We start from the raw sequence: 27752 nt of genomic DNA, 5'->3' as shown, positions 1-27752 counted from the left end.
CTCTTGTCTTATTGTAATCTAATTTACCACAGCTTTGACTTTAATTCTTTGAGGCTCAGCTTCTTTACCATTCATACTTCAGAAACTGGGTAATTAAGGATAATTTATCTTTCCTTTGTCATTTGTCAGAAGTAGTCAGTTTTTATAGATGTGAACTTGAAAAAAGTACAAGACCTGTTTCCAATTGATTTTCAAACATTTATGTAATATATAATATAAAAATGGGTAATTTCTAATGCAGTATCATCAGATAAAGAGTGATGACTTTAATGTAAAAAATATAAAGTTTTAGGATGCCATCTGGGAATAGTACATTTTAAATATTCTGCTTCCTCTTCTTTCTAATTAGAGAGACAGTGAATTTCTGAAATCAGTGTTTGTCCTGGTGTACCATGACACCGTCTATCCGCTTCTTCAGTCTGTGTCACTTCCAGAGTACAAGTGGGCAGAAGAAGAATCTGAAGGTACTCGCTGGCGAATAATAGCTGAATTCCTAAAGAAAAATCGAGAAAAAGGGGGCAGTCTACCTTCTCTACTATCATTGGAAAGCCCTCACAAAGCTTTCGATGTCATGGAAACTGCATATGACTTTTTAGGAGAGGCTAGAAAAAATAGTCCTCTAATATGAAAGACATATTGTGGTTATTCATCTACCAATTGCCAAACCAACACGAACTAATTAAATAGAACTGATAATGTGTTCCAAAATGTTGTATTTTTATCATTTGACTAAAACTTTTATACCAAATTTATAAATGCAATGTATTGATAAACTTTAAAAAAAACAACTATCATGTTGGTTATTGATTTGTATATTTATGAAGGAAGTAAATGCATACTAAAGATAATTTATTGTGTTTTTATCTTTTTTCATTCAAATATTTTCCTATTTCCTTTATACTTCTTTACATTAAGCAAATTTCATTTGAGAAATGCTGGTATCTAAACAATTAACTAACACTGAATGTGAGACAAATAAGTAATGTCAGAAATTATAGTAAATCTTAAGAATCACCTTAAATAAGTATGAGAGTTGAATCTGTTACAGACATTGCTCTAAACCAGGGGTATCAAACTCATGTCATCATGGCGGCGTCACGTGACCTATTGGGACTTTTCTCCCCTCCTCGCTAAATCGGGTGTGGGCATGGCCAACGCATGATACACTTGGTCTGCAGGCTGCAAGTTTGACAGCCCTGCTCTAAACATATATGAACTGAACATGCCTTGATGTTTATAAATGGATTTAACTGAAGATGATGATGTTTAATCACTGGCAAAATCTGAAAAATGCAAGAGTGTAGCATTTTATTAATATTACCCTTTTGGAATGTTAAGAATAGATATAAAGGTATCTATTGTAAAAGAAATGCCAATTTATCCTAAAATTTGAATTACCATATATACTCGAGTATAAGTCGACCTGAATATAAGCCGAGGCACCTAATTTTACACAAAAACTGGGAAAACTTATTGACTCGAGTATAAGCCGAGGTGGGAAATGCAGCAGCTACTGGTAAATTTCAAAAATAAAAATAATTAATTTGGGAAACGATCTCACTATCATGAAAGGTTTAATTGATTCATTAACCCAAAAGAAGAAGATGATGATGACAGCGGGAGGCAGGAGTCACTCTCTTCCCCTCCCTCGGAGGCCCCCTGAGTCAGGAGTCGCTACCGCCGGCGCGACCCCAGTCCCGCGTCGCCTCGGGAAGGGAAAGGCAAAAGGAAGAGCCGCGGCAGCGCTTGCAACAGCAGCAGCGGCACCGGAGGCTCAGGCTCAGCGGCTCCTGGTTTTGCCCCACCCTTCCCAAGGCAGCGGGACCGAGCCGCACTGGCGGCAGCAACTCCCGCGGCCCCAGTCCCGCATCGCCTCGGAAGGGGAAAGGCAAAGCGCTTGTTAAGCCTGGATTCCCAACAGGTGTTAAGGAAAACAAACTAAACAGAACGTGCAGCGAAGTCAGATAGGAAGACAGGTAAATGTGTGAGATAAGCCTTCTCGTTAACACGCAGTAAAAATACAGATACGCTTGTGCTATCAAAATTATAATTTATTCCATTTAAGAATTATAGCATAGTCATTATAAACAGTCCATTAGTCATATACCAAATTCAGTCAAGTCTTGTCGAGGATACTCTAATTGCAAAGTCCGTGTCGAATAGCCAGTGTCAGTACACATATAATAAATCTGTCCAATCTTCTCTCCGTTGAGAAATATCAACACACTTCTTCACTCCCCGTTTCAGCAAGAACGCAGTCTTCAATAAGCCAGCCAGTAAGTACCAGAGAGTGCCTTGCTGCTTATATAGTACTTTTACAGCTGCACCCTTAATTACATTCCTTTAGTTTAAAGTCACATACACTTTATCTGACAAACCATGATTCATCATTTTATTATCTTTACCCAAAACAGTTAGGGTAAAACAATGTTATCCCTAACAGCGCTTTTTGCCTTTCCCTTCCTGAGGCGACGCGGGACTGGGGCCGCACCGGCGGCAGCAACTCCTAACAGCCCCAGCCAGGAAGGGAAAGACAAAAAGCGCTTTGCCTTCCCTTCCCAAGGTGACGCGGGACTGGGGCCGCACCGGCGGCAGCAACTCCCAACAGCCCCAGCCGGACACCTGAGCGGAGCCCGGGCGGAACTGCCTGTTGCCGCCGTGGGCGCCTACAGCGGCGCCTGGCTGCCCAAGTAAAGAACAGGGCCGCGCCGGACCATCGGAGAAGCGGAGCAAAGCCGGACACCAGCAGCCGCCTCCTCGGCGCAGAAAGCCTCCCCAACCAGCCGGCCGGTCTCCTCCTCCTCGGTCACACAGAACAAACAGGCAGAGAAGGAGGAGAGCAGCTGGCCAGCCGGGGAGGCCTCCCGTGCTGCGAAAGAGGCAGCCAATGTCCGGCGCCGTCCTGCTCCACGCGCTGGCTGCTCGGACTTGCCGGGCCCGGTACATAGAACAGGGCGGTGCCGGATGTTGGAGAAGCCGAGCGGAGCCGAAGCGACCTCGGCTTGCGTTGTTTTCTGAGCCCGCGAGCCTAGAGCCAGGGCGCTTTCATTGCACGGCGGAGCTTCTTGTCTCGGGAAAAACCGGCTGTCGTTGCTGCCCCTGAGGGAGGGCGATTCTGGGCTGCGCGATTGGGGGACTTCGTGGCTTTGGGTGGGAGCGAGGACGGACAGAGTCTGTGAAGTGGGGCTTGCCTGCCCTTGCTGGCTGCCTCTGCTTCCTTAGGGGCGGGGAAGGGGCTCATCTGGACCAAGGGTGAGTCTCCTCCTCAGTTTCCCCTGAAGGATCTTCCGTCGCTTTTGCCTTCTCCCTACATCTTCCCTCTGTTAAAATTCCCCCCACACACACACACACTTATTTTCGGGCGGATAGATTTCGTGTCTGAGCATTCTCACATGACGGTGGGTCTTTCCCCCTAAAAACAGTTAAAAAAAGAAAAATATATCCTCATGCAAGAACTTTTCTGCTTCCGATTACCCCCATGCTTAAAAGTTGCAAAGGAAACACGGAAGCAGGAAGCGCCTGCCCAGCTCCGGAGCTCCACACCATTTTTTTTCAGAGGGGAATCTGACTCAAATATAAGCCGGGGGATTTTTTCAGCACAAAAATGGGCTGAAAAACTCGGCTTATACCGAGTATATACGGTATTTAGGTATGCATGCCAGATTCAGAGCTTTGTCAGATCCATATTGTGCTGCTATCCTGAATAATGAGCCAAAGGTAATTTGTTGCCATAGTTGCCAGCATGTGACTGAAAATTCTCTTGGGATTTGATCAAAAGATCTACAATTCCACAACTGATACAGATAGTTCTAAATTAGCGTCTGCCTCATATAGCCACCACTACAATAATAATGAAAAAGTAACTTTGTGGCCAATTCTTGTATTTATGACCTTTATATATACCGTATATGTAAAGCAAAGGAAAACTGAAGTAAGATAAGCACAGTTTCACATAGCGACTGCTTTAATGACCAATTTGCCATACCAATTATGGCTGTAAACAAGAACGACCTCTATTTCCGTTGCTTTTTGCTTGATAGGATGGAAGTAGACTTGACTGATATCTATGTTGCTAAGTTAGTACTTCAGTGGGGCTTATCAACATCTTTTGTTTTTTCAGTGTTGCCAGGCGTTTTATTATTCCAGAATGATAAGGAAAGATACTAGTGTAGCCTTTTGAGAATGGAATGAGACTGGTTTGCAGTATGGGCCACCTCAGAAAGTCTCCCACATGATGTGGAATTGAAGTGATTTCTCCCTCTCTCCTCTACACAAAGGGTCCCCAACCCCTAGGCCACAGCCCACTACCAGGCCGCATCCCATTCAGAACTGGGCTGCACAAGTGGCAGACACTTACACTCACAGCATCACTTGCACAAATGGAGCTGGGCATGCTCACCCCCGCCCCTCAAACAGAACAAATTCCCTTCCCCACCCCCACCCCCGCCCTACCTGGGGCCGGGCTGCCCAGCCAAAAAGTTGAGGATTGCTGCTCTAAACCTTTCAATCAGTATGTGCTTCACGATGTACTCCATTGAGTCTTTCAAATTCTGTGACACAGCTTTAAAAAATGTGTTTAAGCTGTCAAGCAAAAACAAGAAGCACTATGCACAACGAACTTCCATTTGTGTAAAGCTGATTTTCATTACCTATAAACTACTTCTTTCAGAAACTCGCCTTTGGATTTTGCCCTGATCTCCAGGTACAGACCTCACTAAATTAAATGACAATTGCCTTTCTTAATTTGCATAATGATCCCGAGGCAGAAATATAGTTGTAGAGAAGAAACTGGTTCAACAAGACTAGCTAGAAGTACTCATATTTTTGGAGATGTTCCCAATCAATTAACAGCAAGACAATGGAATCAGTTCAACCAAACATGTCAGTGCTGCTCTTAAAATAGTTAGAAAGTAGGTTACTGTTAAATTTAATAGGCTTAAATTCCTTCCCTCAAACTACAAAGTTAAAATAGGTATATAATCAAACATACTTTAGGCTAAACACTTCACTGTATATTTATCTTCCTCTCAGAGCAGGAACATGTAGAAAATGACCAGGTAGGTTTACAGCAGGGGTCCCCAACCGCCGGTCCGGACCGGCAGGCGGAACAAGCCTTACCGGGCGCTGGTTGCTGGCGCCGCCATCTTTTTGGTAAGCGCTTCTGGTGAGCTTTTCCGGTAAGCTCACGGCGCTGTTTCTCATAAAAGATGGCGGCGGCGTGAGCTTTTCCGGAGAAAGCCATTTCTACCGAAAAGCTCACCAGAAGTAGGCCGCCATCTTTTATGCCGCTCGTGACGCACGAAGCGCTTTCGTCATAAAAGATGGCGGCGCCCTTACGGCAGGGGCGCCAGCTGATGTCGGACCGGCCGGCGCGAAAAGGTTGGGGATCCCTGGTTTACAGTATTTCTTGGAGGTGCATGTTTTTCTCTCTCTATGGGTGTATCTATAGATGTTTATTGAAGGGAAGCATACTTTTTTAATGCATTAATGACAAACATCTATTCTGGGTGTATCTTTGTATATGGAAAATCAGTGGCTTGTAAACAGTTACATCAAAGTAGATTTATAGAGTGTTTACATCTGATGAGTATAAATGAAGGACACCTGCTCATTAATACAAGTGAGGTACTAATACTACTCTATAAAGCCTTAGTAAGACCACACCTAGAGTACTGCATCCAGTTTTGTTCACCACATTATAAAAAAGATGTTGAGACTCTAGAAAAAGTACAGAGAAGAGCAACCAGGATGATTAGGGGACTGGAGGCTAAAACATACAAAAAACGGTTGCAGGAACTGGGCTTGGCTAGTCTAGTAAAGAGAAGGACCAGGGGAGCAGTGTTCCAATATTTGAGGGGCTGCCACAGAGAAGAAGGGGTCAAGCTATTTTCTAAAGCGCCTGTAGACCGGACAAGGAATAATGGATGGAAACTGAACAAGGAGAGATTTAACCTGGAAATAAGGAGAAACTTTCTGACAGTGAGAACAATCAACCAATGGAACAGCTTGCCCTCGGAAGTTGTGGGAGCGCCATCACTTGAGACTTTCAAGAAGAGATTGGACTGCCATTTGTCAGAAATGGTGTAGGGTCTCCCGCTTGGGTGGGGGGTTGGACTAGATGACCTATAAGGTCCCTTCCAACTGATTATCTGTTAAATCTGTATTTCAAACATTTATACTATTCTCAAAAATACAGAAGAATGGTACCTGAACTAATGTGCTCCAGCCAATAAACCAAACCTCATAGCAATCCTCATTTAAAGAACATAAACCTTCATAATTAAAATGTTGAGAATAATTTAGTACACAGTTATTAGGCTTTTACTATGAACTATCCCAAGGAGAAAATGCTCAGAAAAATGAAAGAATGTGCTGAAACAAAATACCTTAAACTCTTTAACTTCTTGGCATGGGATTCAATTTCATTTGCATTGGCGTTAAAAACAAGCTTTTGATCAGCAACATGAGGACAGTAACTAGGGGTGAAAACAACCAAGTCTCTGTTACCAAAGTACTATGGCTCAGTAACCAGTTCAGTGATTATTTACCCACCTGTAGAAAGTTAGCACTCACCCCTCTCCTGAAGAATGAAATATTTTGAGAAAGATTAAAAAAGGCAGAATATTATATTTCCCTGGATGAGAAATGGAGAAACATGTTTTTTTTAAAGCGGCCCTCTTAATAACCCTCAGCAGATGTCAGCACTTAAGAGATAAAGAGCTTATTGAAGGAAGCCAAGTATCTAGATAGCTCAATTATTTATAGGCAAAAATTCCCTGCAGCAAGGTCTGAACAAAGGTAGGATTAGCCCACAGCCACAATAGGAATTGGGCCCAACGCCCCTTCATTGTATCAGCAGTCCAAACTTCAACCAAACCTGGGAGCTCAGACAACCTACTGAACCATCTTGTGACCCGTACAACAGCCAATAGAATACATGTTTTTGCACAGGAACAGGAAGTTCAAGTGCAAAACCCAAGAGAAGGTATTAATACCCCCTACTCTCAACTCCATGTGGTCAGTTACCCAGAATGCATCTGGTTCTACTTCATAATTAAACCATCTTTCCAATCAGCCTCCAGCCTCTATTTTGTCTCCAGTGCCTTTCTCCTGGCTTGGAACTGAACCAGATCAGAGGTGGTATTCAGTAGGTTCTTGTTCTGACCCAGGCTTTGTAAACCGTAATTATTCACAAACTTGTTTTAAAAACAAAACCTATTTTATTGCAATGCTGGAAATTGTTTTCATTCCCAGCCGGAATTAAGCTCAAACAGTCCCTCAAGATAAGCGCACACCTTTCAGTTCTGTGAAGTGCTGCCAAAACAGAAGTATCAAATTAATTAGAAAAAAAACACCAATCGAAGTACAAGAAAAACCAACCGAAGTACAGAGAGCTTCAAGGATGACCCGGAACCGATCGAACTACTTTGCTTCCTGCAAAGGTTTCATCATCTTGGACTGATTTTTATCCCTTATGGGAGGGGGCAATCGCCTCCCAGGCTTACTCCTAAGTCACCCCTTTTGTTTCAGCTGCTCTCACCTTCTAGCAGCTCTGTGCACATGCACACTGGGAACAGGCTCCTCTGAGTCCTCTGCCTTGCTGCTGCCAGACTCCGAAGGCAGTACCCCACTCCCAGTGGTCCTGGCCCCATCTCTGCATTGGACACAGGACCCTCGTTCGAGTCCTCTCCAGACTCCCTGACTGGTCCCTGTTCTTCCCAACTGTCTGATTCTGCTATTGTCTGCGCCGGCTGCTGGCAAACCACAACAGTTCTGACCAGTTCTGGAGAACCAGTAGCGGAAATTTTGAGTAGTTCAGAGAACTGGCAAATACCACCTCTAACTGGCCCCGCCCCCATCTATTCTCTGCCTCTTGAGTCCCAGCTGATCTGCTGGGTCTTCTTTTATTGCCCTGCACAGGAGGACGGAGCTGGAAAGCAGGTTAGTGGGTTGGGGAGGGAATGGGATTTTGCAGTAACCTTCCCCTGCCACACCCACCAAACCACACCCACAGAACCGGTAGTAAATTTTTTTGAATCCCACCATTGAACTAGATGGATATTTCTTCCAAGACACCCTTTGGGAAAGATTGTACAAGTGAAATTGTATGTTTCATCATCCTTATATAATGCATTCCCACGCCCACTTGGTGGCATTTTCTTACTTTGCATTAGTTGAAGGATTGGCGAAAGATGCTGAAATGTAGTACAAATTAATTTCCCTGTTACTTCCGGTTCCCCGTTAAAAAGAAAGGCCATGTAAGAGCCAAAGACAAATTGCATTCTTTACAACAGTGAGTACATGAGTTCTAGGCTGGTGCTGACAATCAATTTCTGAAGCAGAGATGGTATTCAGCAGGTTCTGACCAGTTCTGGAGATCCAGTAGCAGATATTTTGAGTAGTTCAGAGAACCGGAAAATACCACTTCTGACTGGAGATTTTACAGTATCCTTCCCCTGCCACATCCACCAAACCACACCTACAGAACTGGTAGTAATAAAAATTGAATCCCACCACTGTTCTGAAGCCATATGATAGTTGCTCAAGAACATACCCCATGTACTGGTTTGAGAACAAAACAGCAAATCAGGCATTATTTCCACAGCAGGTTTTAGGTTCTTCCTCTTTTGGCCTGTTCTGTTAAAATATTGTAAACCCCCTCCCTTGTTGGCTTCTAGCAGTGTGCTCACTTGTAAGTAGCTCTTAAGCAGCAAAACCTTCCAAAATAAGCAGTTAAAAAAAACACCTTGATTTTTAATTCTTTTTTTCTGTAGGAGTGGTCACGTAGCCCAACTAATTCAGAGTTTTAACATTGCAAGACAAGAACACAGGTAAGAAAGCAATAGCTTGATTTTATTCAGCACTAGCTAGATTGCACTTGTAGGCTGTGTATTGTTCTCTGTCCTGTATTTCAAAAGAGATGTAGAGAAGTTAGAGGGAGTCAGAGAGAAGAGCTATACGATGAGATGAGGACCTGCAAGTATGTTCTATGAGCTGAGCATATTTCGGGTGCAAAACGTAAGTCTCAGAGAAAACAAAAAAGTTGTTCTCTGTTGAAGCAGCAGAACATAAGTAGGGAGAAATCAAGGAAAAAATGAGCTCAATATTAGGAGTAACTTCCTAAAATAAAAAACACAACTTGCTCCACTGGAGATTTTAAAACAGAGGCTCACTTGGATAGTCAGTTTTGGGGGGATGATTTACCAAATTCTTCCATTTAGGTTGGAGTAGAACAATGTTTCTCAACCTTGGACACTGGTGGCTGGGGAACTCTGGGAGTTGAAGTCTAAAGGTGCCAAGATTGAGTGACACTGGACTAGAGGATATGTAAGATTTCCCAGTTGCAATGCTTCGGAATGGAACCAAAGGAGAACTTGAGCCTCAAAATAGAACACTTTTAGAAAGAGTCAGAATCTGTAACTTCATCTCCTTCCGATACCAAAGGATATTTAATCACACACAAATATATCCACAAGGATACTTGACCTCTGATCTCTTATGGATGAGCTACCTTAGTCTTGGTGGTGTATGAAATTCTTCCACAATGACTACAGCTACCTGCCAGGCTGGAACTGATTTCACCTTTGACGTCTGTATGGGTGTGCCACTGGATACTATTTTAAGCTGCGCATGCCAACAGTTCTGCAGCAGAAGTAATTGTGGATAGAAGATCGTAACAACAGTGACACAGAGACAATAGAAATGGATCCCAAAACTTCAGGACCAACGCCTGGCTGCCCAGCACTTGAAGATATTCCTTCGGGACTGGCCATTTTTAAAACAATACCATATGCCTTAATCTTGCCAGAGCTGGTAAGTCAATTAACTTAATTTTGTTATATTTTTTGAAATCCTTATCTCCAATTTAACATTGAGCAGTTTTGCACATTATGTAGTGTATAGAGTCATAATGATGACTCCTGGTACTACTTGTATGATATATGCAGATTTATGCACATATGTTTTTATACTAATTATGCTCATAGTTAATGAAAGGTTTATTTGAAGATTGGTAAACTTTCCATACTGCATTTTATGAATCAAGAATTGCATATTTTGATCTGCTGTGCATCAAAGCATATGCCATATATCTGCTTCCCATTGCTCTTAAAATGTGCACTTTAATTATTTAAAGGAGTTGAAGCATCTATCCACAGTTAGCATACTAACTGCACAAAGTTATATCTTTGCGTTAATCTAAAGTACATGTAGTCCTTGACTTATAACCACGATGGGGACCATATTTTCTATTGCTAAGCAAGGTGTGTATTAAGTTGCACCTGATTCTCTGACCTTTGGGCCATGGTTGTTAAGGGAATCATGCAGTTGATAAATGAATCAAACTTTCTCCATTAACTTTGCTTGTTGGAAGCTAGCTGCGAATGTCATAAACGGTGCTCATAAGACCCCAGAATACTGCAGTTATCATAAATGCATGTTGATTGCCAAGCACGCAAACTTTGATCACATGACTGTAGGGATGCAGTGATTATCATAAGTGTGAGGACTTATAGATATGAGGACATAAGTATAAATTTATAGACTTCTTTATATATTCATATATGTAAAGTATATAATACCCTAACTATGAAGCTGATCATATGATAGTGGTTTGGGTGTGTGTCACTCTTTTTTCCTAATTTTCAGAAAACTCTAGCTAGAAACTATTTCAGCAAAGGAATGATTAGCTTGGAGATATTAATATTGCATTACAGTATTCAGTCTGGTTTTCCTCCACCCTCCCTAATTATTCTCAGATTATTCAGGTTGACTGCTGCGAAGCTGAGTAAGATACTGTGTTCACACAGGACTTGCTCTCTGAAGATATGGGTCAATATTTTTCAAACAGTGAAGTGTGGAGACAATAATCCAAAAGGCATTGGTTTACAGGCTAGGTGTAGCTAGGCATGCGATTTCTTGGAAAAAGATTGATTCAACTAAAAGTGCTTCTCGGGGGAGAAAGAGCAGAGCTGATTAATTCAGGGACAACAGCAAGAAGGTCTATATAGCAACTTAGAATATTCAGTAATTTATTAATTCAAGAGTTCATTAAAAAAAAAACCCCAAATAATAGCATGCCTAAAGAAGAGAGATGGAAGCATTGCCACTTTCAGTGTAGTTCATTAAACAGGATTCTCCAGACTTTGTATAGGGCTGAGGGGAAGCGAAAAGAGGAAGAAAGAGAAATAGGACCTTCTGCCCTTTCACCCATTCCTACTCCTAGTAAGTTTCTAGATTTGAGCCACAAAAAAATAATTATATTGTACTATGTCAATCTGATCAAGGTTTGGGTAACAAAGATGCAGAACTGTTATCTCTTGAAGATTCAGCTGGTATCTTGGATTTCATATATTCAGTGGGGGAACAAACCCTAATAGAATGTCCTTGTTTAAATGCAGTAGAATTCAGATTGTTAAGTGCTGAGTATTGTCAGTCTTGGAGATTCCCTATGGTTACATCCATCTGTGGAACTTGGCTTTCAGGGATTTGTCCCGTTTTTTAAAAATAGAAAATCAAAGTAACTGGTCACTATTACATAGTGCGATAATGAAATTCACTGGGAAGTAACGGCATTCCATTTTGTATTTTGCTTCACTTGGAGAACTTTCAGGAAGTTATAATTCAAGAGTTGTAAAACATGGCAGAGTGACTATGTTCCTTATGTTAATTGCATTCTCATTGTATGAGGCATAGATTTTAACTCAACTGGAGTTTTGTGTGTGTTTGTGTATGTGTGTGTGCATGCATGTAGTGCTCGTATATTTTTTATTTATATGAAAACTATTCAGCAAAGATTGTGTAAATAGTAAGGAAGATTACCTTGATGGAGATATGAATCTCGGTTGCCAAGGCAACCAGCCGTAAAATATATTTTAAGTCCAAACTACCCAGATAACATTTGGAACATTTGGTGGGTTTCAAAGAGGTTTACCACTGGTTTGGTGGCCGTGGCTTGGTGGGCACACACACACTTTGCACATGTGCACATGCCAAATGCACACTTTGCGCAAGCGCAGAGGCTTTCCTACTCACCTCCTGCAATCCCTGTAGCTTCAACAGCTGACTCACAGCAATTTGTTGTGCTGCGCAAAGCAGCTGTGCTTCAAAAGCTGGGAATAAAGGTCAGTATGGGTCGGGTGGGCCCAACAGCAGCTCGTCAGAGAGAACCGGTTCGGTCTCAGCTGATCTTTGGCGCTACCAGTACACCAGGACTGGGCCAAACTGATAAACTAGCACCACTGGCACAGTCAGATACCTTCCTAATTCACTGAAGTATAAAAGTGAGGATCATACACTGAAACCAGACTTGAAGATTCTGTTATCATGGTGAATCTTATAAAAGCAGTTTTAGCCTTCTTGTGGGGTTGATTTTTTTTTTTGTCTAGTCTACTTAATTGGGCTGAGGGCTTAGAATAAAGATTGAAGCAAGCAAGAAACCAACAACATGTTAGATAATGCCTTCTTTGCAATATTGTTCCAGAAGCCATTACTGAATGTGGGCAATGCATCTTCAAATCCATGGTGGCATAGGAGAACCCAATGAATATAATAGTAATTGCAATCAGGCATAAAAAATGGGCAGCTCAGTGGAAGAGGGTTTCTATTTTTCACAATCACTGACAGTTTTCATGAGAGGGCAACATGGAAGTCTGGTGAATTGATTTAAATGACAGGCTTATGGGAAGAGATTGATTTAAATTGCATAATTCTGCATGATACGTATATTTTTAAAAATGTAGTTCTTTGAGTGTTGGGGCAAGGAAGGCTATTCATGAAGGATACCATGACAAAAACTAAGTATAAACTGGAATATGGCTGCTTATGTGGGAATCAAAGTTAGGATGAAATACAGGAACGTGCCTTTTGATTTTCTTTACTCCAAATCTTTTTTTATTTCTTCCTGTCCCTTAAAATATTCAAGTACATCTGGATCCCAGATGTTTCTTTACTTTTTTGTGTGTATGGCCAGAAGCAACTCAGATGATGTCACTAGAGCAGCAATATTCTGCACTCAAAACTATTTGCAGCTCAATGAAGACAGATTTTTCTCTTAATTGAATTGTTATCCTACCTTTCTTCTAGGAGCTCAAGGCTATGTACACTGATTTACTCTAACAACTCTGGGAAGTAAAATTGGCTTTAGAAAAATGACTGGTACAAAGTGTAGTACTATAGCTAAGCATAGACTGAAACCTGCACCTGGCTGGTTCAGTTTATAATGTAGTTTTGTACAATATAGTATTTGTTGTATGTGAATATTTTACCAGCTATTTTGGGGGGGGAGAATGCATAGAAACCACAATTATAATATTTGCAACTGTACTTCCCATGCAAAGAACTTGCAGTTTACAAACAGCAAAACAACATAGACAGATAATACTGTTTGGCTTTATGGCTTTATATAAAATAATATGTGGAAGTTTCATTTTGAATGCTTTTAATTTTCAGTGCATATTCCTACACTTTCCATCTTGAAGAACCTGTTTGATAATTTCTCAGCAAGGGGGAGCATTAACTTTCTTGACAGTGATCCTTGCTCACTGGCATTCAGTGGGTGTGTGCCTGTTGCTGGGTAATCAAAAGAGTTCAACATCTTCAGATGGAGTTTTTGTTTTTCTTTCTTTCTTGGAAATGATGTGGGAGGGTTGGGTACTTCTGGAAATACCTTTACAAGGTATGCTGAAAAAGGTATGCACGAACCTGACACCCAAAGAGAATTGCAGGGCCATTATGTTCTTTGGAATTAATGACCCTTAAAGTACACAATCTGTTCATATCCTTCAAATGTAATCACAGGTGTTTTTCCTTGTCTGATGCGTAATCTTTTCTCTGAATAATGACTAGCTTTATACATACAATATTTCAGGAAGTCCCATTTAAGGATCTCTGTTTGATTCTAAGTTGATGTTTTGTGCAAAACAGATCAGAATCAGATAACAAATTACTGCTCCTATTCAACACAAAATTTGGCTTATACTGACTTCTTCAAGATTTCAAGCAAGGTTTTTCTTCTTTCTATACCTACAGATGCCGGTGACAGGACTTGGGACATTATCAATACCAGGAATCTGTTTTATTAGGATCTAGTATTAGGGAGACAACTGCATTTGCATTAATTCCATTATAAATATAGTTTTTCTTCAGATCTCCTCTTGGAATTGGGGAAGATTGGATCAAAGAGACATCACATCTACTTGTGTTACCCCGAAAATAAGACCAGATCTTATTTTCTTTTGGGCCCCAAAATAAGCACCAGGGCTTATTTTTTTTGGGGGGGGGTGTCTTATTTTTTTCCATATATGGGACACATTTCTGCTTGCTTGCGGCTGGCAGGAGGTCATGCGGTGCACTGGTGCCACTGCTGTGAGGCCAGAAAGGATGGAGCTGCCCCATGTGCTGCACACTGATTTATCTCTGGGCCCCGCAGCCAGGCCACCCATGCCCTGACACCTTCCCCACCTCACGGTGGTGGCTCCAGCAGTCCTATCTCCCCCAATGTGGCCGCTGGCCCACTTCTTCTATTTGCTCATAGCTGCATAGAGCAGGAGGCCGAGTGACATCTCTGGTGCCACAGTCATGAGGCAAGGCAGGTATTGGGCATGGGTAGCCTGACTGCAGGGGGCCTGAGGTAAGCTGGTTTGGGGTGCGTGGGGCAGCTCCATCCTCCACCTTGCCTCATGGCCATGGCACTGTGAACAACCAGATGGAATGGGTCAGCTGTGCAGGCTCTTAAGTAGGGCTTATTTGGGGGGCAGGATTTATATTAGTGCACACTTAAAAACATGCTAAGGCTTATTTTGGGGACAGGTCTTATTTTTGGGAAACAAGTTATTTATGTCCTGTTCTACAATCAATTTAGACTGCCACATGTTCACCATGACTCTTGGAGAAGACTTCCTAGACTTAATCTTTATCCGACATTTTCTCTCCCCCTTCCTCTCTATGAAATGAATAGTGACATGTTTCTTAATATTAATTGCTGGAAATCACAAGGAAGATGTTAGTGTGTCCTATTTCTTATGGAAATGCTGGAACAGGAAGAAAATGTTGGACTAGGTAGGCTTCTGGTCTGATTGATCACCATTGCAGTTGACCGTTATTTTAATGTGGATTTGTTGAAATGGCTTATTGATGACACAAAGGGAAAGTAGGCAGTCAATATCACTCATGGGTGACATCCACCAAAACAACTATAATACTAAATCTGGCTAGGTTTGTGGTATAGGTGCCTATGTAACACAATTCTATGCATGAGAGCTTAGAAACATGTGTATTTAGCAGGGAACTATAGGTAGGTTCATCTACAGCACAACTTTATGCATGTTTACATAGAATTTGTACACAAAGGCAAATACATGCAACTGTTGTCCGGAGAGACAGGATTGCAATTTTAAGTCAGCCAGAGGTCTAGCATAAGCCACAATGATGACATAGCATCATTTGCACTGATGTATTGATGCCTATGATGTCATTTGTCCACCCTTCCAATCACAATCAAGATGAGTGGAAAATGAATAAGGATAAAGCAGGCTGTTTGTGAGACTGGAATTCAAAAATTTATTCATATATATATATATATATATATATATATATATATATGTATTTTCTGAGTTCTCTGTCTTCAGCTCTGTGCTTCTCAGAGTGGTATTTGCTATGTGGATCTTTGGTTATTGTGTTCTCATTGGGGTTCTCTCCATGTTCTGATTGGCGTAAGATTCAAAGTATCTTGCTGTTTGGCTTCGAGTTCGTGGTCTAGTGCTGCATCTTCGTGGTGGGGGTCAGTTCGCTTCATGTATGGCTCAGAGGGGTTTGAAGTGGGTAGTGATGCAACCCACCCCCCAAACCCACACAAGGGCAAAAAAAAAAAAAACCACCACACAACAACACGACATCCACCACACAACAACGAAAAACCACAACCAAAAAAAGCACCCACCGCACACCCACCCCCCCCCCCCCCACCCACCGCCCACCCCGGAAAAAACCCCACAAAACCCACAGCCCCACAACCACCCCCCCCCCCCCCCCTATACCAAACACACCTCCACACCCAACACCACCCGCCCCCACCCCCACCCCCCCCCCACCCCCCCCCCCCCCCCCCCTCCACAAAAAGGGGGCGCCCCCCCCCCCCCGTCCCCCCCCCCCGACGCCACCCCCCCTCAACCCCCGCGCGCGCCCCCTGGCCCACTTCCAATCTTACGCGGGAGAAAACCCGAATAACCAAAGATCCATATATATATATAATGAAATATGCTGATTATTTAGATCACAATTCTAAAAGGAGAATACAATAAATATGCACAAAACTGAACTAAAAATGTACTATTGTCCTGCTGCTCAGAATATGGTGAAAGATGGTGGTGATGAGGATGATGGATTTTGTTGTTTAAGGTGCTAAGACCACCCTTTGTTTAGCACAATTATTTATATACTTGCAAGACTGCTTTACTCTCTATGGAATAAGTCATATTAAATATTTATCATTTTTTTAAATAAAAGATTTATAATGCCTTAACATTTTTAGAAAAAATATAAAGTATATTACAATTTTAAGCAATTTTTTATACATTTGTGACATACCGCTTCCCCCTCCCTCATAATTTGTCTTGCTGTTCATAATCAAGGAGATAGATCAAACCAAACATTTTGACATTAGTCATGAAGCTAACTTTCTATCGAACACACAAAGGACAAAGGTGACTGGAGTTGTAACTCCATGATTACTACAAATGATTCACCTTGTACCTGCTTACAGACAAAGACTTAAAACTACAAAACCAACAATTAAACCAGGGAGGACTTGGACTGAGGAGGCAAAGCTTGCCTTGATTACACTGATTGGAATGTTTTTGAAGATACCTTTGTAGACCTAGGTGAACTCATATGTCAACTTCTGTAAAGACCTATGTGTGCCAACCAGGACTCTGAAAATATATCATAACAATAAACCTTGGTTCACAGCTAAACTTAAGCAGCTACGTCATTCCAAAGAGGAAGCCCACAGAAAAGATGATAGAATGCTGTACAATCAGGCCAGAAATGCATTAACAAGAGAGATCAGAGCAGCAAAAAGAAGCTACTCTGAAAAGTTAAGGAATCAGTTCTCAACAAATAAACCAGCAAGCATATGGAAAACTCTTTAAAATATCACCGGCTATGGCAAACCTCCTTCCCAGGCAGAAGGAAACCAACAACTAGCAGATGACCTGAATGTGTTTTACTGCAGGTTTGAAAGGAAACTACAGCCATCTATCCAAGGGTGGGATTCTACTGGTTTGGACCAGTTCTATAGAACTGGTTGTTATGATTCTGTGCAGTTTGGAGAACTGGCAAATCATGCCCCTGGCTGGGCTCCGCTCCTCTCCACCCACCCCTCCCCTCCTCACCCAGTCAGTCCTTATCGTGCATGTGCAACATTGAGTGCATGCCCGACATAGCTGACTGCATTCTTCCCCACCCAGTCACTCCTTAAGGTATTGTCAGGCCTCCAACAAATCCACCCTCCTTCAAATCAAAAGCCTCTAGCTGCATCTCAGAGAAAATAAAATCGATTTATTAGAGGTTGCCATGTTGGCTCATAGCTGGGTGCAGCCGATACTAAATTACACCATACATTTCCTCATTGACCCTGGTCTTTCCCCCTGGATGAGACTTCTCCAATGGGACACATCCATCTCCAAGAGTCATCCATCATGTTCTCCAATAACCTTCTTATGCTCGGACAAATTTGGGCTACTAGGGTGATTATGTAGGCATTTCAAGAACGCCTTGTTTTTCCCCACTCCCTTTTCTGGCAGCTAAAAAGACCAAAGGAGTATCTTTTTAGTTGACAGGTATTTCTTTCCCCCCCCCTCCCAACGATCAGCTGTTCCTATGACCAGCTGTGCCAGGATTCCCTTCGCTTACATACTGCTTCACCCAGGGTGCTTCCCTAAGGTCCAGGAAGGCAAAAAATGGAGAGGGGGGGTGTCGCAGCACGCCCCCTGCTCCCCCTCCATTTTTTTGCCTTCTGGGCTCCAGGGAAGTTTCCTGGGAGCAAAAACACCCCCCAGGAGGCTTCCTTGCGGCCCAGAAGGCCCCAAAATGGAGCACAGCGTGGTGCTGCATGCCCCCCCCCCATGCTCTGTTTTTTTTTTCCTTCCTGAGCCCCAGGGAAGCCTTCTGGGAGCAAAAACGCTCCCCAGGAGGCTCCTCTGAGACCCAGAAGGCCCAAAAAACTGGGGGGAGGCTGCAAAAAAGCCACACCCACCCAGTCACATGGCCATGCCCACCTAGCCATGCCCACCTAGCCACACCCATGGAACTGGTTGTTACAAAATTTGAATTCCACCCCTGCACCTATCTCCACAACTCCCATCTCAGACACACCAACAACATCCAGACCTCCACAACTGACCCCAATCAATTGGGTTTACAACCACTAGTGATCACAGAAAAAGAAGTGCAAGATCTATTTCACAGACAGAAGCCAGGAAAAACACCAGGCCCAGACAAGAGAACTCCTTCTTGCTTAAAAGTCTGTGCTGACCAATTGGTCCTCATCTTCACCTGAATCTTTATATAGATCACTAGAGATGTGTTCCTTCTTGCTTCAAACGCTCTACTATCATCCCAGTGCCAAAGAAGCCCTCCATCAAGGAACTGATTGACTGCAGACCAGTTGCTCTAACATCTGTAGTTATGAAAACCTCTGAAAGGCTAGTGCTGTCCCACCTGAAACCATCACGAATCCGCTGTTAGATCCCATGCAGTTTGCATACCGAGCAAATAGATCAACAGATGATGCTGTTAATAGGGCTCTGCACCACATCCTACAACATCTTGAATCTCAAAAACCTACACAAGGGTTCTCTTTGTAGACTTTAGTTCAGCATTCAATACCATCATGTTAGAGTTTGCAGCAGAAATTCAAGTCCAGAAAACACACAGATGACTAATTCATCAGGATCATTAACTTATTTATAAAGATAATAATATGAATAAAGTTTACAGTATCATTTATAGATACTTTCAATGTAACATAACACAACAGCAAGCAGCAGCAGCTCAGAGCAGGTATCACTTTTAGCAAGCAAGCCTAGTTTCACTTTCAATTCTCAGCAAAGCACACAGAGCTAAAGACACCCAGGCTGTCAGCTCCCATTGGCTGGTCTGTTGCCATGCTTACTCATTGGCTGACTTTGTTACTAAGCTCTATTCCAGTTCATGAATATACCCTGGCACATCATTTCAGACATTCTTCTAACTCAACTAAAGCAGCTAGCAGTACCTGAACACACTTGTAAGTGGATCATAAGCTTCCTAACAGACAGGAAGCAGCAGGTGAAGCTAGACAGAATCACATGTGATACAGCAGTGGGATCCTACCTGTTCCACTACTGGTTCGGTGATCACGTGCATGTGCACCTAATGTGTGTACGCAGCTTTCCACATACCAGCTGAGGCCTGCAGCGCCAATTGGCTGAGAGGATCACTAGAGAAAAAGAAGAGAAAAGCACAGGGGTGGGTGGGAGTGCCGATCCTGTGCTTTTCTCTTCTTTCTCCTCTTAGCTGATCCTTCTCTCAGCTGATCATTGGAGGCTTTTTTACTACTGGTTCAGCCAAATCGGGCCGAACTGGTAGCATACCACCAGTGATCTGATACCTGTACAATTAGCACAGCCCCTCACCCCACCAAGACTGTGTGCTTTCTCCACTTCTCCCTATATACCAATGACTCCATCTCAAATGATCCATCTGTTAAAATACTGAAGTTTGCAGATGATATAACAGTGATTGATCTCATTCGAGATGACAAATCCACATACAGACAGGAGGTTGTACAATTTGCCTCGTGGTGTGACTGGAACAATCTGGAACTGAACGCACTCAAAACTGTAGAAATGGTGGTAGACGTTAGGAGAAACCTCCCATATCACCACCTCTTACAATATTAGACAACACAGTATCATCAGTAGAGACCTTCACATTTCTAGATTCTATCATATCTGAAGACCTAAAATGGACACCTAACATCAAAAATATCATCAAAAAAGCACAACAACGAATGTTGTGCAGGTAACATAGCACAGCACAGAACACTGATAAAACCTTTCAATGAAGAATACATATAGTCCAGGTTGGTCACCAAATATTAGCTATAGGCCAAAAGTCTCAAGTCCTCAGACTTCCATTTAGGGAAATTTGAATGTAAACGACAAAATTTTACTTTGCACATTTCTTCAGTTTTATTTCACATTTTAATTTCCAAAGCAGACTGGACTATTGATATGCAATACCATTCCATAATTGATGTTTCAATGGAATTTGCATCCATTTATGTCACTTGTGTAAATGATGACTCAGTGGCACAAGTGACATAAATTAGTGACATTTATTTATTTAAAATTGGATTTAACAGACATTCTGATTTAACGGACAATCCCTTCTCCCCAAGTGTCTATGGAGATTCTCAGTCATCCAGGTCATGGTTTTTTCAAAGGTGCATTTTCAACTGGACTTCCTTTTTTTTCTTTGAAGACGTTTTGCTCCTCATACAAGAAGTTTCTACAGCTCTGACTGGATGGTGGGGAAACCTCTTCAAAGAAAAACTAGAAAATCCTGTTGCTTCTTGAAAAAGCACCTTTGGGTTTTCCCAAAGTAGTTTCTTCAGGTTTTACTTTTTTAACAACAGTTTTCTTAATGGATTATTTTAGTTTGTACTATATGTTGTTCAGGATGGAAATATTGAACATCATTGTTTAAAATATTCGTATTCCTCCTTAGGATGTGCAGTCATATAATATAAATACACTGTGGTCATTCTCTAGTTTATTTTTCCTCCTCTCTCGTGCATTTGTTTTTATTTTGTTCTTGAATTAGCTTAAAAAAAGGTTTTTGCTCTGTTGTTTTTTTGTTCAAAGAAAAAAAAAACAAAGAAAGAGATGAGGACTGATTCTCTTTTGTGCCCTCTTTGAAAAATTATTGGTGGTTTTGCACTTTGTCCACTTCATGTAAACCACAGTATATGCACATATTATTCACCCAAGGGAATTATTTTTAATTTTGACTAGAAGTTTCTTAGGGGGGGGGGAACCTGCTGATGTTGCAAACATGTTTTCAATTCATTATTTAAATAATATAAATGCTTATTCTTCCTGAGGACCATTCCTTATGTAGCCAATATAATACTGGAAAAGGATATAGAAAGGTGCCCAACTGGAATTGGTTTCATATACGTTCAGTTTTCAGACCCTGAGATGGTTCAACAATGATTGGTGCAACATCCTGCTAACTTTTAAGACGGGGGTCCCCAAACTTAGCAACTTTAAGACTTGTGGATTTCAACTCCCAGAATTCTCCAGCCTGGGAGTTAAAGTCGATAAGTCTTAAAGTTGCTAACTTTGGAGACGTCTGTTTTAAGATTACATATGCAACACTTGTCCAATTAAGTTTCAGTTAGATATTTTGTGCATGGATGTGTTGCTGTCAGTGTGTTTACTGTGCTGTTTTAAGATAGATCATTTTACATGGTGGTATTATTTGTTACTTTAGCCTTTTGCTCCAGAGGACATTTTAATGAAATGTATAAATCAACCAATCAATCAAATAAATAAATGCAAGCATAAATCAGATACTAAACCATTCTGAAGGGTAAAAAAAAGTTTAATGCTAATCATTTGTATTTCAACATTTTTCACCCTGACAGATCTTTGGCTGCTGGGTTTGGATCCTTGTAGCAGCTACCACAGTCTATTTCCCTTTGCTGCAAGGATGGGTCATGTACGTCTCGATCAGCTCCTTTGTCATCTCCTTTCTCCTCCTCCTGAGTTACTTATTTGGCTTCCATAAACAGTTTAAATCCTGGAGAATTCTGGTAAGGTGGCAACAACTCCTGTAGCTTAAAGAGATTTGAAGTGGGTAAATACTCTCAGATCATGAATGGGCTGCTTACAAGGATGCTTTGGTCCGTACTTCATGTGCAATTACTGCATAATAATGAATAGAGTTTGAAGAATTCCACTTTTCCTTCTTGTTTTTTTTTTTAACACTGTCCGTATCTACTTCTCTCTTCTTTTAGGATAGTCTTTATCATGGAGCCACAGGCATTTTTTATCTGAGCGCTGCTGTGTTGCAGGCAAATGCAACAATCCATTCAGAGACTGAAGTGCCATCTGAACATATCCCTCTCTATTATCAGCTCAATGTTGCAGCCACGGTAAGAACCTCACATCACCTGAGCAACTACCTCTTCTGTTTGAAAGCTCACATTTCAGTTCTTGCTGGTGACATTTTATTGCTGGAACCAGAATGAAAACAGCAGGGCAGCCCCTGCTAGGCTCAACATTTCAAAAAGTCTTCCTTTATCTACTCAGATGCTTCATCTGTTTCCCATCCTAATACTCTTTCATTTAAATGCATGCTATGCTGTTTTTATGAAGGAAGTACTAAGTCTTAAGTCCAGCCATTGTAAGGAAGCTCCTAATAGACACAAGTCAACTCATAGGCCACAAGCTAGATAATCTTTGTTCTGAACTGTTGTTTGCATTAAATCAGTGCTTCCTGAGGCTGGATAAATTACCCAAAACTGGGTAAAAAATGTTTTTTCTTTGGGAAACAACACACAAATCCACTACCCATCACAACAGGGACATTTAAATTGACTTAAAGATTTCCACATGTATCAAAAAGTATTTGTAAATCTCCCAAAATATTCCTTAAGATGAAAGTTGATGAAATTATCAATGAAATTTTGTTGAAATGAAAAAAAGTTAAACTTAATGATATTATTTTTATAATACGTGTGTCAGAATATATGTACATGTCCCTTCCTTCCTCCCTCCCTCCCTCCCTCCCTCCCTCCCTCCCTGTCTTTCTTTCTTTCTTTCTTTCTTTCTTTCTTTCTTTCTTTCTTTCTTTCTTTCTTTCTTTCTTTCTTTCCTTCCTTCCTTCCCTCCCTCCCTCCCTCCCTCCCTCCCTCCCTCCCTCCCTCCCTCCCCCCTCTCTCTTTCTCTTTCTTTCTTTCTTTCTTTCTTTCTTTCTTTCTTTCTTTCTTTCTTTCTTTCTTTCTTTCTTTCTTTCTTTCTTCTCATCTGTTTTTGTTGATTTTTAAAAAACATCTTTGTTATACTGTGAGGGCCCCCCCAGCCTAATTTGAGTAAATTAAATTAAACTACATTACAACTTTTGGTTTGGCTCCAGCTATTATCTTTTGGAATATGGACCCAGCATATCAAAGGCCAAATGTGACTCTTAATGGCTCAAGTATGCACAAAGTCCTGTTGTAAAGCAGTATTAACTTTTACATAGCACATGGCCTGCTTTATGGGTTAAGCATGTCTAACTCTACCTATTTAGTATTGGATTTATAATAATCACTTATCTAGGGAAGAAGCCTAGGGTTTCTAGGGTTTCAGCATAGGGCTGTAGGCTAAACAAGGCAAGAAAATACAGAGCAAGAGTTGATAAAATATACAGACTTGTCAGATGTTCTATAACTTCTCAAACTGATAAACAAAGTAATTAATTCAGGATAGGGATTAGGAGGTTTTGAGTGTAAACAGTGAAAGGGACTTGCAAGCTAAACTACTCCATTAGACTGTAGGAATTTAACTCAACAAGAGAACTAGGAGTCTGAATGTTGGAGAGGACAAAGCCCTGAGCATCAGAGAAGCATTTCCAACATAATATGGTTTGTTCATCCCACATGTTCCTTTTGGTTAATGGTAAATTTAATGTGCTTCCCAGGCCAAACAGATATACAAAGAAACTCATGGTTCATTAGGAAGGTCTGCTCTTTGACATCTGGGTTCTTTGGAGGGAGGGACTACAGCTTACATGTCACTACAAAAAATAGAAGTTGTATGATGCTAACACCTTTGAAGGCCAGGAGCCTGGAAAATTAGAAACTATGTGACAAAACTGGTTTCTACTGTGTTTGCTCAGATTTTCTTCACCGCAAGCTGGGTAGCTGAAAGAGAAACAAGTGTAAAGTTAGTTCTTGACTCATTTTGAAACTGAATTTAGAACTATTCCTAGTCTGATATGCTAACTTGCATTGGGAATGGGAATAATAACGTTGCTATTTTCCCCCTTTTTCAGTTCTTTGCCTTCATCACTACACTGCTGTATATTTTGCATGCCTTCAGCAACTACTACCACTGAAATGACATGAGCTGGAATTTGTATCCCCAAACAGTTAACATTTAAAGAAGATAATTCAGTTGCAACTGAATTCACCCATCATCTGGCACCATCTCATTTTAGGTGAAGCAAATACATGTTTTTTAAAACCTGTATTGTAGCATGCTGCTGAGTTCTGTATGTAAAACTACTCAACTTACTGTAATCTTTCTCATGCTTGTAATTATCCCAAATCATTACTTTCCCCCCTCATATCAAAGCCTTCATAAATAATGTACATAAAATAGGGGGGATTTTTGAACTTTCTGTTTTCAGTGAACTATCTTCACATTTCCTCTTCTGTGAAGGAATTCTTGTTGGTTTGCTATGGTATCTTGCATGTGGCAGAAGATTCTCGGTTCATATATTGAGGTGACCAGTTTCCAATTCACACAAACCATAAATGAAATAGCATATAGCAGTGTTTCTCAACATTGGCAATTTGGAGATATGTGGACTGCCTGAGGAATTCTGGAAGTTGAAGTCCACACAATTGTTAAGCTGCTAAGACTGAGAAACACTGATGTATAGTATATATTATAATGCTACATGACTCAGTGTATGCCTTAAAAACCCATCATCCAATTTCTTGTACTTGCACAACCAGGAAAGATTGTGTAGCGGTTGGCAACCTTGGGAAGTGTGTCTGTTTTCTAATCGATAAAGCTTCCAGAGAATTTCGAATTCCTCTACAACATTGCTTGAAAACTATTTCCCATTTGGAGGCAACAGATTATTCATTTAGGCTACAGCAAATAATCTGTTGCCTCCAAATGGCCTGTGGAATAATTATCAAGATGTCTGGGAAGAGAAATTCACACACATTATGGTAGCTGTGATATAAATAATTTTTTATCTCATTAATTTTATGTGTGATTTCTAGCTTAGGTAAGTATGAAGTTAAAGTGGCAACATAATACAAAATACCATCTGTTTCAGTGGTGGCATTCAAATTTTTTTACTACTGGTTCTGTGGGCGTGGCTTGGTGGGCGTGGCAGGGGAAGGATATTGTAAAATGTCCAGTCAGAGGTGATATTTTCCAGTTCTCCGAACTACTCAAAATTTCCGCTACCGGTTCTCCAGAACTGGTCACAACCCGCTGAATACCACCTCTGATCTGTTTACCTATTGAGGTGCACACTCGCACACAAAAAGTAAAATTCCTCCTGTGAATTGAAGACGACTCATCCTGTCCTGATGTTAACTAAATTTGAAGATGCTGTGCAAATAGTATGTCTTTCGGTAATGTTAATATATGTAAAGGTATTCTGCTCTTTGTTATTACAATATATAAAATGTTTGTTTTGATGTAAAAACATGAAGTAACTTATTGGTGAACTTGTGTATTTTTATTTCTATTTTATACTGATGTTTCAGTTAACTATCTTTTGCCAATGAATATAACTGACTTTCCTCCTTTGCCCAAATCATGCAAGTGTTTTAATTGCTGCTTTATGAGTGGGGTTGTGCCATTGCAGATGCAAAAAATGTATTAAGCCCATAATTTATCAATAATTTTAGGAATCTTTAAACTATAATGTAGGAACTATAGAAGATGTACATGTCAAGATTGAACGTTTAGGAGCTTTAGGAACTCCCGCCAAAACTTTGCTGTAAACTGCACTCCTGCCCCATTTGAAAATATGTGTGACTGTTAGGGGTTACAGAATACATAGGCCATAATTTATTTTTAACTTCACCCAACTTTCTCTGGATTCAAAATAACAGTGTCCAATAGTTCCTTCCAACTTTTGTCAGAAGGCTAAAACAGCACTGGGCCACAAATTCTGCTCCTCTGAGATATATGTTAATGTGTTGGGGATGTGACTTCTATTGCAATATGTCAAGATGCTTCTGACTTCAGTTGGAGCCCTCTTGGACCTATCTGTGGTGCCACTGCTTCAAAGACCTTGCTACTCCCTGACAAGTAATGCTAACACCAATCCTGATGGCCCTTCTGTTTGGTCTGATAGCACAAGCGAAGTCTTAATCTCAGTTTGGGCTTCCTCCTTTTCATGGGATCTGTTTATCAAGCACACCAAGATTTATGAGATAAAACATGTTTAACTTATCCTTAAGCTCACGAGGAATACTGAGGATTCCTTCTATATCTGCACATGGAGAAATGTAAGCACTGAAATTACTTTTATAGATTTTTAAAGGTAATTAAGAGTTAATTTGGGCTTATGGCTTTGAAGTGTTGTGATATTTTTTATTTATTTTGCTATACCACCAACTGATGAAGTCTCTCATCATGATATCAACATTACAAAATATTTTCTGATGTGGAAAATGCCTACCCCCCTCAAATTAGAACATATATTTTTAAGTTACCAAAATTTTACAAAATCAACATAATAGTTCATGCGCTACATCAATACTTTCCATGAAAAATTAGCATTAACACATGCAATTAAGTGTTGAAGTGAGGTTTCAAGCAACTTTCTTTCCGAGAGGAATGGGTTGCTGATTTCTGAAGTGGTAAACCGTTCGACTCTTCCAAGTTACACCTGACTAAAGTTATGATGGCGCTGAAAAAAACGACTTATGACTGGTCCTTGGACTAACAACCAACAAAGTCTCCCAGTGGTTACAGTTGCAATTTTGAGAGCTTGGCCACTACCAGCATTTGTGGTTGCATGCGGTCATGTGATCACCATTTGCAGTCTTCCTAGCTGGCAAGCAAAGTCAATGAGAAAACTGGCAGGTAGTCACTGTCAGGATTCCAGCAGTTACTCCAATTAAATCATGAGCCTCGAGCCACACTCCCAAAACTACAAAGGAATTTTTAGCAGTTAACATGCTGGCATTTGTCTGGGCGTAGCCAACTCTGAGATATGTCTCTGTCACCCTTGATCCTGCTTTTCCCCCCACCCCTCTGGGCGTATCATACAACGAAACATGTCCATAGCCAAGAGTCATCAATCATACTCTCCAATTAGATTTTTTGGGGGCAGAAGCTTCAGTCATCTAATTTAAGCTCCCAACAACCCACCCCCCCACCAAACAACCAAAAAAAAAAATTTTCCCCCCCCCCCCTTTTTTTTGGCCAAACTTTTTTTTAAAAATATTAATAATTTTTTTTAAAATAAAATAATTAAAAAAAAAAAAAAAAAAAAAAAAAAAAACTTTTTATTTTTTTTTTTTTTATTAAAAAAAAAAAAAAAAAAAAAAAAAAAAAAAAACAAAATACATCTTATAAAAAAAAAAACACAAAAAAAAAAAAAAAACAAAAAAAAAAACAAAAAAAAAAAAAAAAAACAACAAACCAAACAAAAAAAAAACACAACAAACCAAAAAACAAAAAAAAAAAAAAAAAAAAAAAAATCTAATCAGTCTCTGAAGAAAATATGAATGGAATATACTTTTGATTCCACACTGCTGCCTGCTCTTTGAAACTCCCCCCTTCTTTCTGTTGACAACTATAAAATGTGTATACAAAATGTTTTATGAGTTGACAGTCACAGGTTGCAGTCATATGATGTCTTGTTTAAGGACTACTTTGCTTTGCAATGGAGTTGTGGGTCCCAAGTAGTGTCATTAAGTGAGGAATACCTCTACCTTCATTGGGCTAGTAAGAGAACAT

At 40.8% G+C, this 27752-nt stretch overlaps 2 protein-coding genes across 3 annotated transcripts in view; both read left to right on the top strand.

The window, feature by feature from the left end:
- Positions 1-848, top strand: part of NPHP1 (nephrocystin 1) — a 31698-nt gene extending 30850 nt beyond the window's left edge. For both annotated transcript variants that reach the window (XM_087961983.1, XM_026684251.2), the window contains exon 20: positions 350-848. In XM_087961983.1, the coding sequence (XP_087818109.1) occupies positions 350-628 (279 nt within the window). In that variant the 3' untranslated portion in view covers positions 629-848. The remainder of the gene's footprint in view (positions 1-349) is intronic.
- A 3790-nt stretch (positions 849-4638) lies between these two features.
- Positions 4639-25593, top strand: MALL (mal, T cell differentiation protein like). The gene is made up of 5 exons (XM_087961976.1): positions 4639-5057; positions 9222-9813; positions 21692-21859; positions 22064-22201; positions 24085-25593. The coding sequence occupies exons 2-5, from the start codon at positions 9703-9705 to the stop codon at positions 24145-24147; spliced, it is 480 nt and encodes a 159-aa protein (XP_087818102.1). The 5' UTR covers positions 4639-5057; positions 9222-9702; the 3' UTR covers positions 24148-25593.
- Positions 25594-27752: the final 2159 nt, after the last annotated feature.

Source organism: Notechis scutatus, chromosome 1, assembly GCF_049901735.1.
Source record: "Notechis scutatus isolate UNSWTSFEM ecotype Mainland chromosome 1, rNotScu1.2, whole genome shotgun sequence".
In the NCBI taxonomy this organism is placed as follows: domain Eukaryota; kingdom Metazoa; phylum Chordata; class Lepidosauria; order Squamata; family Elapidae; genus Notechis; species Notechis scutatus.
This window is presented reverse-complemented; position numbering and strand designations above follow the sequence as displayed.